At 50.9% G+C, this 12,663-nt stretch overlaps 1 protein-coding gene across 2 annotated transcripts in view; it reads right to left on the reverse strand.

The window, feature by feature from the left end:
- Positions 1–4,810: 4,810 nt before the first annotated feature.
- Kcnq4 (potassium voltage-gated channel subfamily Q member 4) overlaps positions 4,811–12,663 on the reverse strand; it is a 50,888-nt gene continuing 43,035 nt past the window's right edge. For both annotated transcript variants that reach the window (XM_031378505.1, XM_031378506.1), the window contains exons 11-14: positions 11,105–11,204; positions 8,631–8,762; positions 7,103–7,232; positions 4,811–6,755 (exon numbers count right to left, since the gene is read on the reverse strand). In XM_031378505.1, coding sequence (XP_031234365.1) covers positions 6,543–6,755; positions 7,103–7,232; positions 8,631–8,762; positions 11,105–11,204 — 575 coding nt within the window. In that variant the 3' untranslated portion in view covers positions 4,811–6,542. The remainder of the gene's footprint in view (positions 6,756–7,102; positions 7,233–8,630; positions 8,763–11,104; positions 11,205–12,663) is intronic.

Below are 12,663 nucleotides of genomic sequence, written 5' to 3' on the forward strand. Positions count from 1 at the left end.
AAAAAAGAAAAGCTATAACACCCCAAACCATGCAAGAACACTAAAGACAGAGCAATCAGCGATCATTTAAGGCGCTAACTTAAACGATGTAGAGAACCCTAACCAGGGGCTGGAGAGGCTGGCTCAGCCATTAAGATTACTGACTGCTCCTGAAGAGGACCTGGTTCCCAGCACCCACACAGTGGCTCACAAACATCTGTAACTCCAGCTCCAGAAGATCTGACTTCCTTGCTGGCCTCTGCAGGCCCCAGGAGTGTATATGGTGTACACATCTCACAGAGGCCAAATAGCCATCCACAGGAAATAAAAATAAATCTTAAAAACAAACCAAAAACCCCATCAAACTATAGGCAATTGAGGAACTGGCAGAGGACAAGAGTTGGGTGGGGAGGGATCTGGCCTTGGGGTCTGGCCTTGGGGTCATGAGAGTGAGAGAACTGTCCACATCCCTTACTGGCTGCATCTCTCAGGGGAGCATGCCCCGCACCTTGACTGTGCAGCAGGGAAGAGCTGTATCTCTTCTCTTCTCTCTGTCTCTCTGTCTCTGTCTCTCTGTCTCTGTCTCTGTCTCTGTCTCTCTGTGTGTGTGTGTGTGTGTTTGTGTGTGTGTGTGGGGGGTGATGGTGCCAGGGAGTCTGCCCTGAGGGTCTGAGAGTGGGAGAGCCAGCAGGCTGACCAGCTCAGATTCCTCTCAGGCCCAGATCCAGGGCTTTGAATTGGCCACCCCAACATCTACCTCATCAATGAACTGCTGGAATCCATGAAGAGGCAGGTCCTACAGATCCAAAACTATAGGATTTCCATGACACAGGGCAACAACAGGATATCCAAAAAGAATCCCAGTGAGGTTCCAGTGTGGATAGAATGGCAGAAGCCAGAGGCTCTTACCAGACCAAAAAGTCATTGCAATGAACATTTGCAAACAAGGACGTGTGAACAAAAGGGAATACTGTGGGACACACTGCGACACAGTACAGCTTCCATGAGATTTTTCTCTCTGTTGGAGGGGGAGCTTGTAGGGTGGAGGGTGGGTACGAGGGGAGGGGAAGTTGTGGGATTGGGGTGCATCATATGAAGTTCACAAAGGACCAATAAAAAGTTTTTATTAAAGTGGGGGTGGGTAAGGAGAAATATCAGACACCAGCTATGGTATATTTTGCATAAAGAAACGTGTATTTATGAAAGACCGGTTGCCACATCAAAAAAGTCTGTTCTCTTCTTTGCTTGGGCTGTTGTGGCATTCATCTCTTTCTTTTTGGTTTTGGCATTTCAATAGCATTAATTTTTTTCCTGGCCCCCTCTCCCTATTTTATGAGCTAAAGCTCCCTTTAAAAGCCACATCTGTGTTGAAGATTCTGCAGAGTGATTGACTAGGACTCTGATTGGACAGATTGGAATGCTGCAGATCAGGAGCCACAATTATACTGTGCTATCTTTAGTGTCCTTAATCGCCATTTATTACTGTTAGGGTTTGAATGTAAATGACCTGCACCGGCTTGTATACTTGAATACTTGGACCAGAGGGTGGCGCTGTCTCCAGAGGCTGTGAAACTTTCTGGACTTGGAGTCTAGTTGGCAGATACATAAGGCCACAGAACCAGAGCTTGAGAGGAATAAGCTGTATAAGTTATAATACCTCCTGAAGCCACGTGCTCCCAAAGCCGCGTGAACTCCACCAAACCTTCTCTACCAGGATGTCCCTACACGTGTGACACCATGAGCCAAATAAATTCTCCTCTTTTAAGTTGTTCTGTCAGGTGCTGTTAAAAAGCTGAGAACAATAACTGAGAGGGTGCAGCCCTCTGGGCTGGGGATGTAATTCTACTGGCAGAATGCTTATCAAGCATGCAGGAGATGTTAGGTCGGATTACTAATACCTTATAAACTGAGTATAGTGGTGCATCCCTTAGAGATATTGGTAGGAGGATCAGAAAGGTCTGTGTCAGCCTTAGCCACTGGTTCTCAACTTGTGGGCCATGTGTGGCCCTTCGGGGGGCATATATCAGATATTTACATAACAATTCATAACAGTAGCAAAATTACAGTTCTGAAGTAGCCACAAAATCATGTTATGGTTGGGGGGGGGGTCACCACAACAGGAGGAACTGTATTAAGGGGTCACAGAACTAGGAAGGTTGAGAACTATTGTTCTCAGCTATGAGTTTAAGACCAAGCTGGGATACATGAAACCCTGGGGACAGAAGTGGGGAATGGAGAGGGCAAGGAAGAAAGAGGAGAGGGAGAGAGAAGGGCAGAGAAGAGGGGGAACAGCGGCAGACAATGCGGAGAGAGGGTGAGGAAAAGGAGCAGGAAGAAGGAGGGGGAGAGAGACTGAGAGAGAAAGTTGGAAGAAGAGAAAAAAAGAAAATTGTATTTGGTAAAATTTTTGGGAACTATCACCTCTACAGTCCGGTTAAGAATGTCATCAGATCAGCTTCCACCAACACAAAAGTTAAGAGTGTCATCAGATCAGCTCAGACCTGAAACTTCTGCAAAGATGTCCCCGCCTTGCTGTAGCCCATCCACCTACAACACTGTCCCTAGCAACATATTTAGTAAACGCACTGATTTATGACTGTCTTTTGGTCTATGACTATAAAAGCTCATGTAACTGTTTCCACAATAAAGATGTCATTCGGGGCAACCTGAATTCGTATCCCTGAGCAATGGTCACTCAAACTTGGCTCAGCATAAGTCCCTTTCCCTTTTTGGAGCAAGAGTGGCCCTTTTGCAGAAGACTGTAGTGTGAGGTTAATGTTCGGTTGTACGTTGGATGGCCACTGAGTCAGAAGGGTAGCTAACACATCCCAGTAAGGGTTGGCTGGCTTGTTCCTGGGTGTGGATGCTTTTGTTTGACTGAGACCTGGGAGCCAGAGAGATGATGGCTCAATTGTTAGGAGTGCACTGCTCTTCCAAAGGACCTGAGATCAGTTCCTAGCACCCGTGTCTGTTGGTTCACAACTACCTGTAGTGCCAGTTCTGGGCGGCGGGGTGAGGGGACGAGGGGAATCTAAAGTCTCTACTCTCTGAGGGGCATTCACATGCACATACCTACACAGAGACATGTATGTACATATAATTAAAAATAATATAAATAAAATATTTTTAAAGGCTGCGGGACTTTGTGTTCCCCCCTTCTGCAGGGAGAGAGTGATAGGGAACTTGTCTGTATGAAGCATAGCTCTGTTTTATTTGATGGGAGACACTGCCATTACATGGATGTCCCCATCTGTGTGGGTTGATGTGTATAGCTGTTGACTGTTCAGGGGGCTCTGTGGTCATTCAAACTTTCCTCCCCATCTAGATCTGCAAGGCTGTATGGGTGGCAACATCCAGTGTGCACACCTAGGCAGGCCCCATGGATTCCCACCAGACCTTCCTCTTCTCACCCTCTCTCCCTGTCTCCCTGTCCCCGCCCCCGCTTCAAACACACACCCCCGCCCTCTGTTTGTACTAGGGACTGATCCAGGACTTTGCACATGCCGAGCAAGAGCTTTACCACCACAGGGCCAGATCTCCAGCACCACACTTATGCGTTTTTGATGGTCCCGATGGCTTCCTGCATTCTTGCATCTCCAGGAAAGACTGCTGTGTTCAGCAACTTTCTCTAGGTTATCCTGGATTTTCTGTTCCTTTGTGTTTCCTGCAGCACTGTGGCCCACTCCCCACCGTAAATCCTCTTTGTTGTCATTACCCATCCTGGGTCTGGTGTGAATTTAGAGGAAACATTCCATCTCTCCAGTAATCTGAGTTACACCGACAATTAGAGATCAGCAGGTATAGAGCCAGCGGAAAGCCCTCTGGATGGTAAGGATCATTTGGCAGATGTCAGGGTGGCACTTCCCAGGAGGCTCAAATTTAAATGAGACCTTTGCCTATATGAAGAAAAGCAAGGACAAATGACTTTCCTACCACTGAGCCTTTCTGGAGAATCACTGAAATGTTGACAGTGATTTGAAATGTTAACACCTTTTAATTCCTGTTCTGTCCCTGTCCCAGAGGCATCACATGGCTAAGGAGCCCTAGGTGTCTAGCCCAAAGCTCCCTAGGGGTTGGGGCTGATGCTAGAAGTGAAAACTTCCAAACTCTTCTCTGCTTCCAGAACCACCAGAACAAAAGACCATGCTGGGAGTGGAGGTGACTACGTGTGTTGTCACACGGGAGCTGATCACAGTGTGTTTGAGGCCAGCCTGGGCTACACAGCAATACCATCTTAAAAAATACAAGGCTGGGTCCACTGGCTGTGTCATGGTGCTAAATATATAGTCACATTCGGTTTTTTTCCTTGTTACCAGTGTTTCTGTGTGTAAATGAACAAAATGAATTACGTCAACTGTTGGAAATCAAAAAGGAAAAACCTATCGGCCATAAGGCTGAGATCAAGACCGTCTCGAGTTCAAGGCCAGCTATAGGCTATGGACAGAGACTAGCTCAAAAACAAACAAACAAAAAACAGACGATCCCCACAAACGAAAAGCCCCCTATCGTTGTTTCTGGTTTCTTCACAGGATGAACCAACCATGAGGAAAGTGGTATTCATTTTCCACTGGTTCTCACAAGAGATCAATCAGCCTGTGAGGTGGGTGGGGCAGACAAGGGGTTAGCATGTGTTTGAGCAGCTATATTTACCTGTAGGTGAAGTCAAATCTATCCCCTAGATGCTTTAATTATCTGGGACAACATGTCTCTTCTTTTTCCTTGAGTCAGGCGGAGTTGGGCTTTTAGGGTTTACAATAAATCCAAATCTCATCTCCACCATCAAACTAGGAACCTCAGCCCTCCGCCACCGAGCACAACCAAGACCAATCACTTCCTACTGAAAATTTTAATGAAACCAATAAGTTAATAAGTTAACAAAGTGAGGTACTTGCATATCTGAGAACCGGGTTGGTGGGGGAACCTCGATTGTGGAAGGAGGGAGGGCCTCTTCCCGTGTCTCCTTTGGTCACAGGATAATCTTAGTCCCCAGACCCTCTGTACAGTTCCATCTCTGAGTGGGTGGAGTGGCTCCCCAGGGGGTAATACAATGCAAGTGAAGTGAGCCAGGATGGGCTCCATCCAGGGCATGATGGTACATGCAGATGGTAGGGCAGAGATTGGGCACCATCGGACTGAGCAAGATTCAGCCCAAGCCCTGGCACTGGCTCATGCAGGTCCCAGTATGAGATGCAGACAGTTCGGCCTCAGCCCCTTGTTCCCAAGCAACCCCACCCCTCACTCTCTTGCCACCTGCATTAGCTTAGCAGGAGAGGAACAAAGGGGTAGGGATCTAAAACTGGTGGTGGGGCCTGTAGTGTTTGGGCATTTGTGCCAATATGCAGCGCTGCCAATTGAAGTGAGAAAGTAGGGCAGAGACCGGTGCCGGTGAGAGCCAGGTGCAGTTGCTATAGCACTGGATGCATGTGTCCTCACTGAGGCTAGGAAGAGGGTGGGCCTGGATTCTCTCCAGGTGCGCAAGGCCCCGAGGCCTAGGCCTGAATCACACTATGGGGACACCAAGGCAGTCCTTAGGGCAACCAGAGGACTCTTGGACCTTTTTGAGGAGGGGAGCAAGTCAAATTCTGAGGCTGGGGCTGGGGAGACATGTGGATGCTCTAGACACTCCTCTCCTGCCTCGGAAAGATCAAGCGGCTTTGTGCTCACACCTTCAAGTGTGTGTGGCATCGTGTGCGTCGGTGTGTGCCGCATTCTGCTGGAGAAATAAAAGGGCCATGCTTGTGCTTCGTGGTGGTGGGTCTGGTAGGTTTGGGGGAAAATACAGGAACTTGTGCTGTCAAAACTGTTTGGAGGGCCAATGGGAATGGATATCCAACAGTTAGAGGAAGCCCCTGGGGTGACACCTACAAAGGGGCAGGAAGGCCCAGGTATTGCCCTTGGGAGCGGACAGAGAGGTTTAGGCCCCATGCTGGGTGAGGATGGATGATAAGCCAAAGAATGGAGGTGGAGTATGGCCAGGCAGCCTGAGACCAGCTACAGCTGGGGCCCATCTCCCAGTGAGGGAGGGGCAGAGGCACCCCATGGGGGTCCCTAAAGTTGCATATTTAACATAGTTTGCATATATGATGCCCATCTACCTTATGGCAGAGTCCTGTGCTTTGTGGGCACCTGTGGGGGCACCTTGGGCCCATCCCCGGGTGGGGCGGGGCTTGGCAGGAGGGCTTCCCTGCTCTGCCTGGAAGGGCGGGCCTGGAGACCTCACCTTGCATAGCTAGAAGCTGGGTCAGGGACCAGGGCCCCAACGCTCTGCTCCCATTCCCAGGGTAGAGCCCCTGCCAGGCGGGCCACATAGAGCCTTGATGGAGTGGGCAGGGTCCGGGAGCGCCCAGAGGCCTCCGGTCAGCCATTGCTGTGACCTGGCATATTTCATGCTCCTGGGGCGCTGGTACCTGGCTGGCATCGAATATCTCGCCCACCCAGACAGCTCAATACTGCGTATGGCCTCTCTCCCTGCCAGGGAGCGAGTTCAAGTAAGAGAGGAGTCCAGAGGCCCCGGGGTGAGTCCGAGGGGCAAACCGAAGGCTGCCCCGCCCCTGAGAAGCCCTTCAGTCCATGTTGGTGCTGACTGAGCGAGAGATGCTGAGCGTTTGTGCGGAGACAGAGATGTCCTCGTGGTCTACAGGACTGTGGTAGTCCGAGGTGATGTCGGGGTCGAAGAGCGGCACTTGCACGGTGCCCAGGCTGGCCGAGGTGCCTGAGCGTAGGCAGCGCGAGTAGAAGCCCAGCAGCAGATCCAGCTTGTGCTCGATGGACTGCACCTGGTGGGCGGAGAGGGACGAGGCTTGGGGGGTGACGCTGAACCCAAGAGCGGGTCACCGCTAAGGAAGGAAGTTGGCCTGGGCGGGGCGGGGCCAGAGATCAGGGGTGGGGCTTGGGAATTGTAGGGCTACTAGGTAGGAGGCGTGGTTAGGACGGGCTTACCCTTGAGGTCCTTTCAGGAATGATTGATTGTGAGTGGGCTTTCTTGGAGCCGAGCTCGTTTGTAGGGTGGAGCTAGGCGGAGCAGAACTCAGCACGCCGGCCCTACTAGGCCAAGGCTCTGTACTACAGCAGTGCTGAACCTTCGACAGCTATTTCAGCCATCAGGTAGAGATGCTACACTCACCTGCTTTTCCACCTTGACTACGCGCCCCATCATGCTGATTTCATCCACTGCCTCCGTGTCTGAAGGACCTTTATCGCCCTTCTCCCTAGTCTTGCGGTCCCCGGGCCCTCGACCCACAATTTGGTCCACCCTGTAGGGGAAAGTCATCAACAAGACTGAATTACACCGCACCTCCCTTCCACAAGAACCCTAGGTTGACTGCTGACCAGGAAGACAGACTGCACCATGGGAAGAAGCCACGTTCCTGCCCAAGGGAGGTGAGCCTGGAAGACACCAGCCCCTGCTTTGAAAGTTCTCCAAATAGCAAGCAGAGTCTCCGAGGTGGAAAGACTGGCTGGGGAAGGGGATGTTAGAGGGTGGACAAGGCCAGAGATGACCCCACCTTATTCTGCTCTCTGCCTGCAGTCCTCTGCCTGCAGCCCCGCTTCCTTCCCCTATAAAGCCAGGGTAGTCAGACTTCCCCTCCCCCAACCGAACTCCACGTTGCTAAATCCAGTGATCAACTCAGTCTTTATTTACTTGACCTAAGCGCAGCAGAGATCACATCAAATCACTCCTTCCCATAATACTTGTTCTTTTTTCCCTTTTAGACAGGATCTCTTGTAACCCAGCCCTCCAAACAGCCAAGTTGAACTCCTCCTGCCTCTAACCACACCCCCCTACCCCAGTACTGTGGTTGTTGTTGAGACTGGGCCTCCTTATATCATCCTAGCTGATTTGGAACTCTCCGTGTAGACCAGGATAGCCTCAAACTTAGAGATCCTCCTGCTTCTGCCTCTCCAGTGCTGTGCACCAACCATACCCCACCTTAACTGTTACTTTTTAAGCTAATGAGTGAACATACAATGAGAGGGTATGGGAGAAAGGAGAGCGCTGAGCAGTTTGGGACTTGCTATAAAGGTTCTTCTTCAGTCCTGGACCTAGTGGACAACGCAGGATTCTAGAGAAGCAAAAGGTAACTTGCTTCCCTTCACACTGCTACCTGGGAAATGAGAAGTCAGTGATTAACTGTAGTCCAGTTTCTTTAGGACCTGGCGACAGGCATCCCAGGGAAAGCCCTCAAGTTATGACCTTGGACTGGCCTCAGCCAGAGGACTGTTACTGAACTTGTTGTTTGGTTTTCGGCTTCCACACAGCCTCTACACTACAAGACAGGAGTCTTCTGCTTTGGGTTTTTGGGTTTGATTTCTGATTTTTTTTTTTTTTTTTCAAGACAGGGTTTCTCTGTGTAGCCTTGGCTGTCCTGGAACTCACTCTGTAGACCAGGCTGGCCTCGAACTCAGAAATCTGCCTGCCTCTGCCTCCTAAGTGCTAGGATTAAAGGTGTGCACCACCACCGCCCTGCTGATTTCTTTGTTCTTTTGAAGCAGAGTCTAGCCTAAAACTTCCCTCCTCTGTCTCCCCAATGCTGAGATTATAGATGTACCACCTGGCAATACCCCTACAGAGCACAGATGGCCTTAGCTCCCTCCCCTAGGCCAGGACCTTCAACTCCCCACCCCTCCCTCCTCAAAGCCCAAATACCCACCGGGCTTGCAGACTCTTGATTCGCCCCAGCATGTCCAGGTGTCCTGCTGAATACTGCTCGATGACATCCTTCACATCGTATGGCCGCAGTGTCTCCTTGAATTTCCTTTTGGCTACCAGGAACTTCAGAATCCTGTTAGGGAAGGGGTGTCTCTGATAGATGCTCCTGTTCCCGAAGGGGATTCTTCCAGGCCCTTCTCTGCATCATTGTTCAGGTCCAGGTCATCTGCTTTGACCACTCTCTCCAACAACCTCTGCTGGGTCCTCTAGCTCTTTAACTAACCACCCTTTGCCCTGCATATCCAGAGGCTGGCTTGGCGTTTTCTCATATGCCTCTATGGTGGCATTAATCTGGGAGATGGGAAATGGCCCTGTTGTCTCTCAGCTCAGTGGGACATGAAGCTTCTAGAACACCAACTGCTGCTGCTGGTTTAGGGGAAGAGATGTCTCATTCAGTCTGTGCATGCTTGGCAACTGTGTGCAGGTTCTTGGACATACAAAGAGAGTTATATGGAACCTCTGGCTACAGGGAAGTCAGGTGTAGAGAGAATCTCTTATAAGCATTACTTACAACCCCCCCCCAAAAAAACCCAATCAAACAAACAAACAAAGAACAAAAAACAAAACAAAACAAAACAAAAATAAAACTTGACCTGGCTCTAGGGTGGGGAGCTGGGAGGACACAGGCAAGTATGGGGTAGCAAGAGCCAGATTCAAAGAATAGGAAAGGAGAGCTGGGAGCCATGAGAAGGCAGAGCCTCAATGGTATTTTTTAGCCAGGGGCAAGAGAGCTTTTCTTGCTCTGAAGAAAGGAGCTTTCCAGAAACAGGCATGGAAGTGTGATGAGACAGAGCTCTGACGGGTGGTAGCAGGAGCACAGGAGGAAGGGGACAATCCCTGGAGTGGTGGGCAGTGTGAGGAGCCAGGACTAACCATGAGGAAGGGCTGGGGTGGGGGCTGTGTAGAGAAGGCACTGGGATGGGAGGGGGGGTACAACTACCGTTCTGCTTCAACATGCTCGCTTTGCCAGCTTCTAGAATGTGTTGGTGTGCTCCACACTCTAGGCACCAAGACCAGTGCTCAGGATGGGCCTGAGTTGGCAGGGGACAGTGGGGTGGAGCTTGGAGCAACTCAGAGGTTAGACAAAAGACTTGAGTCCAAATCCAAGTTGACTCCTATGGCACACGGTGGTACTGGCTGCCTGACTTGGAGGGGTGGGCAGATGAGCAGTTAGGGGGCATTCTGGGTGTGAGGGGGCTGTGAGGGTGCTAAGGAGAGTTATCCTGGCCTTCACAGCTCAGATACTGCGTCCAAGATGGTGGTCACAGAAAGGGAGAGAAAGTGGTGAGGAGATGCCTGACTGGGGAGGAGCCCAGCTGGCTGATCTCAGAAGGAATACAGGAAAGAGGCTGTAGGCAGGTGCAGGAGCCAGGGAACAGAGTCAAGGGAGCTGAGCTTCAGTGGCCTCGGCAGCCCAGCTGCAGGCTGGAAGTGGAGACCCAGCCAGGACTCCTTGCCAGGAAGCTGGGGCCAGATCCACACTGGGCATGGCTACAGGGTATAGGAGACCAGCACCTACTTAATTATCACAGCAGCCAATAATATATCATGGCTTTCAAACTGTCTCACCAAGACCTAAGAAATACATCTTATCCTGCAAACCAGTAACTCATTCACACATAGGTTAAAATACACATTTCATAATCACCCTTAGTCACATAATCACATTTACACTCATACTTTTTTCTTTCTGTATTTTGAAGCAGGAGGTCGGTAGCTCAGGAGAGCCTCAAACTGTCTATGTAGCCAAGGTTGACCTTGAATTCCCTGTCTTCTTGTTTCTATCTCCCAAGTGTTAGGGTCACAGAAGTGCCACGATGCCCAACTTCACTTTTTTTTTTCCTAATGCTGACCATGAAACCCCGACTTGGTTTCACTGAGTTCTTGACCTATGGAGAACTGATCTTGCAGATGTCCTAGGAGAAAGAGAGAAAGGCCGAGACACCCAGGGAGGAAGACTTTGTGATGTAGAGACGAAAGGAGCTTGAGACTGAGACACAGATACAAAAGAAAAACACATGTAGAGTAGGCAGAGACCACAGCAGAAGCCACCAGGTGCTCTGGTGCAGCTAGGGAGAGAGAAGGAAAGAGGCCACCACAAAGTGGGGGAAGAGGAAGGGGGAAAGAAGCAGAGAGCCTGGACGGGGAGGACACTGTGTATAAGGACAGAGACCCTGATGGGCAGCTGTGTCGCTGGCCACCAGAGCCAGGGCCTCTGGACATGATGTGTGTCGTGAAGGAGCAAACGGTGCTGGAAGCCATATGCTCCCTGTCCACAGCTCCCGCACTCCAGGCAGGTAGCAGCTGGCACCCTGGGACCTGTGCCAGGGCTGGCCATGAGGACAGGCCCAGATGGGGAGCAGTGACGGGTGGCAGGTGGGACGGAGGGCTGCTTACCTTGGGTCTCAGCCTCACCTGACAGAACGGATGACTGTCTTCACAGCAGGCATGACATCATCCACCGTGAGCTCACACTGGTAGCTCTTCTCCTCAGCTACTTCCTCGGTGGGGCCCTCTGTAAAGACAGGAATGGCACGTGAGGGCTGAGACTGGTAGAAAACACTCTCATCCCCCAGCTCCTTTAGCAGGACTCATGGGAAGACAGATCTAGAAAGAGCCCAGAACCTTCGTGAGGCTCAAGGCGGATGGGTATCCTGCCTCACTAGCTGTTGCCCCTCCCTGTCCTATGTTACATGTCCTTTTGCTTATTCCATGGCTGGGCAGGACAGACATCTGCCTGGTGACAGGTGGGTCTAAGGCATCTGCTTTAGAGGACATATGGTCTAGCCTAGGACAAAGATGGTGCACACAGCCTTTGAGGACATGCCACGTGTTACCCCTTACAGGGCAGGAAGCCCCAGGGGAAAGGCATTTATTTGGTGCTCTTCATGGAGTCTTTGTGTGGTCTCTTCTTCCAGTTAGGAGTGAGAGGAGTTGGGGGGGGGGGTACTCCAGCTAGTGCCAGATCTGCTACAAGGAAGGCCCTTAAAGCAAGGATGGAGAAAAGCTCCTCTGAGGCAGGTACCCTGTGCTTGAAGAGGGCGATGCCTTCCTCACAGAGGAAGGCAATCCCAGGCACCACCATGCCTAGACTTCCATGAGTCAGGACCTCCTGAAGAACCACTGCTCTGTGATTGTTCAGTAACTTTCCAGGAAAAGGCTGAGTTCTCAGGCCTCAGCATCTTGGCACAGCGCAGGCAGAAGCTCCGAGCTGGCCTCTCTCTCCAAGAACAAAGGGAGCATCCTGTGCTCATCTCCATTGGATCTATTGACCCTTTCTTCTCTACTGAGAGCCTGGAGCACATCCCGCAGAGGCAAGGGGTCTGTCAGGAGACCCCCATCCAACCCGCCCGCTTTCCAGAAAAGGCACAGAACAGGGCAGCCTCTTGCCCAAGTCCTAGTGAAGAGCTAGAATTCAAAGGGACCCTCTTCCTCTAACAGTGGAGAAATGGCCCATGCCAGACCCTCAGCCACAGTGACAACAGGCTGGACTGGGTACGAGGTGACAGCAGAGAACATCAGCTTCAGAGCTGGCCAGCCTTGCTTCAGGATAAGAGTGTTCCCACTCACATGCTGAGAGTCTCAATTTCCATGTCTGCAGAACGGGGTAGCTAGGACTTCTTCCAGAGGGCCCTCTGCTGAGCACTTACTATGCTGTGGCTCATCCCACTATGGATTCCTCAGAATCTTTATCTGAAGTAGATACTATTGTTGCCTCTGTTTGACAGATGGGGAAAGTGGGACCCAGAGAGATGTGGTCCTTATCTAAAATAAGTGACAGAGGTCGTGTGTGGCTCAGTGGGTAAGAGTGTTTGACATGAAAGCTGATGACCAGAGTTTGATCCTCAGATCCGTGTGGTAGGGGGAGGGAGCCAACTCTCAAAGCTTATCCTCTGACTTCTACCAGCACAGACATGGGCACATACACACAATAAATAAGTAAAGTAGGGGGCTGGAGACATAGCTCAGAGGTT

This window comes from Mastomys coucha, unplaced genomic scaffold (genome assembly GCF_008632895.1).
Source record: "Mastomys coucha isolate ucsf_1 unplaced genomic scaffold, UCSF_Mcou_1 pScaffold18, whole genome shotgun sequence".
NCBI lineage: Eukaryota > Metazoa > Chordata > Mammalia > Rodentia > Muridae > Mastomys > Mastomys coucha.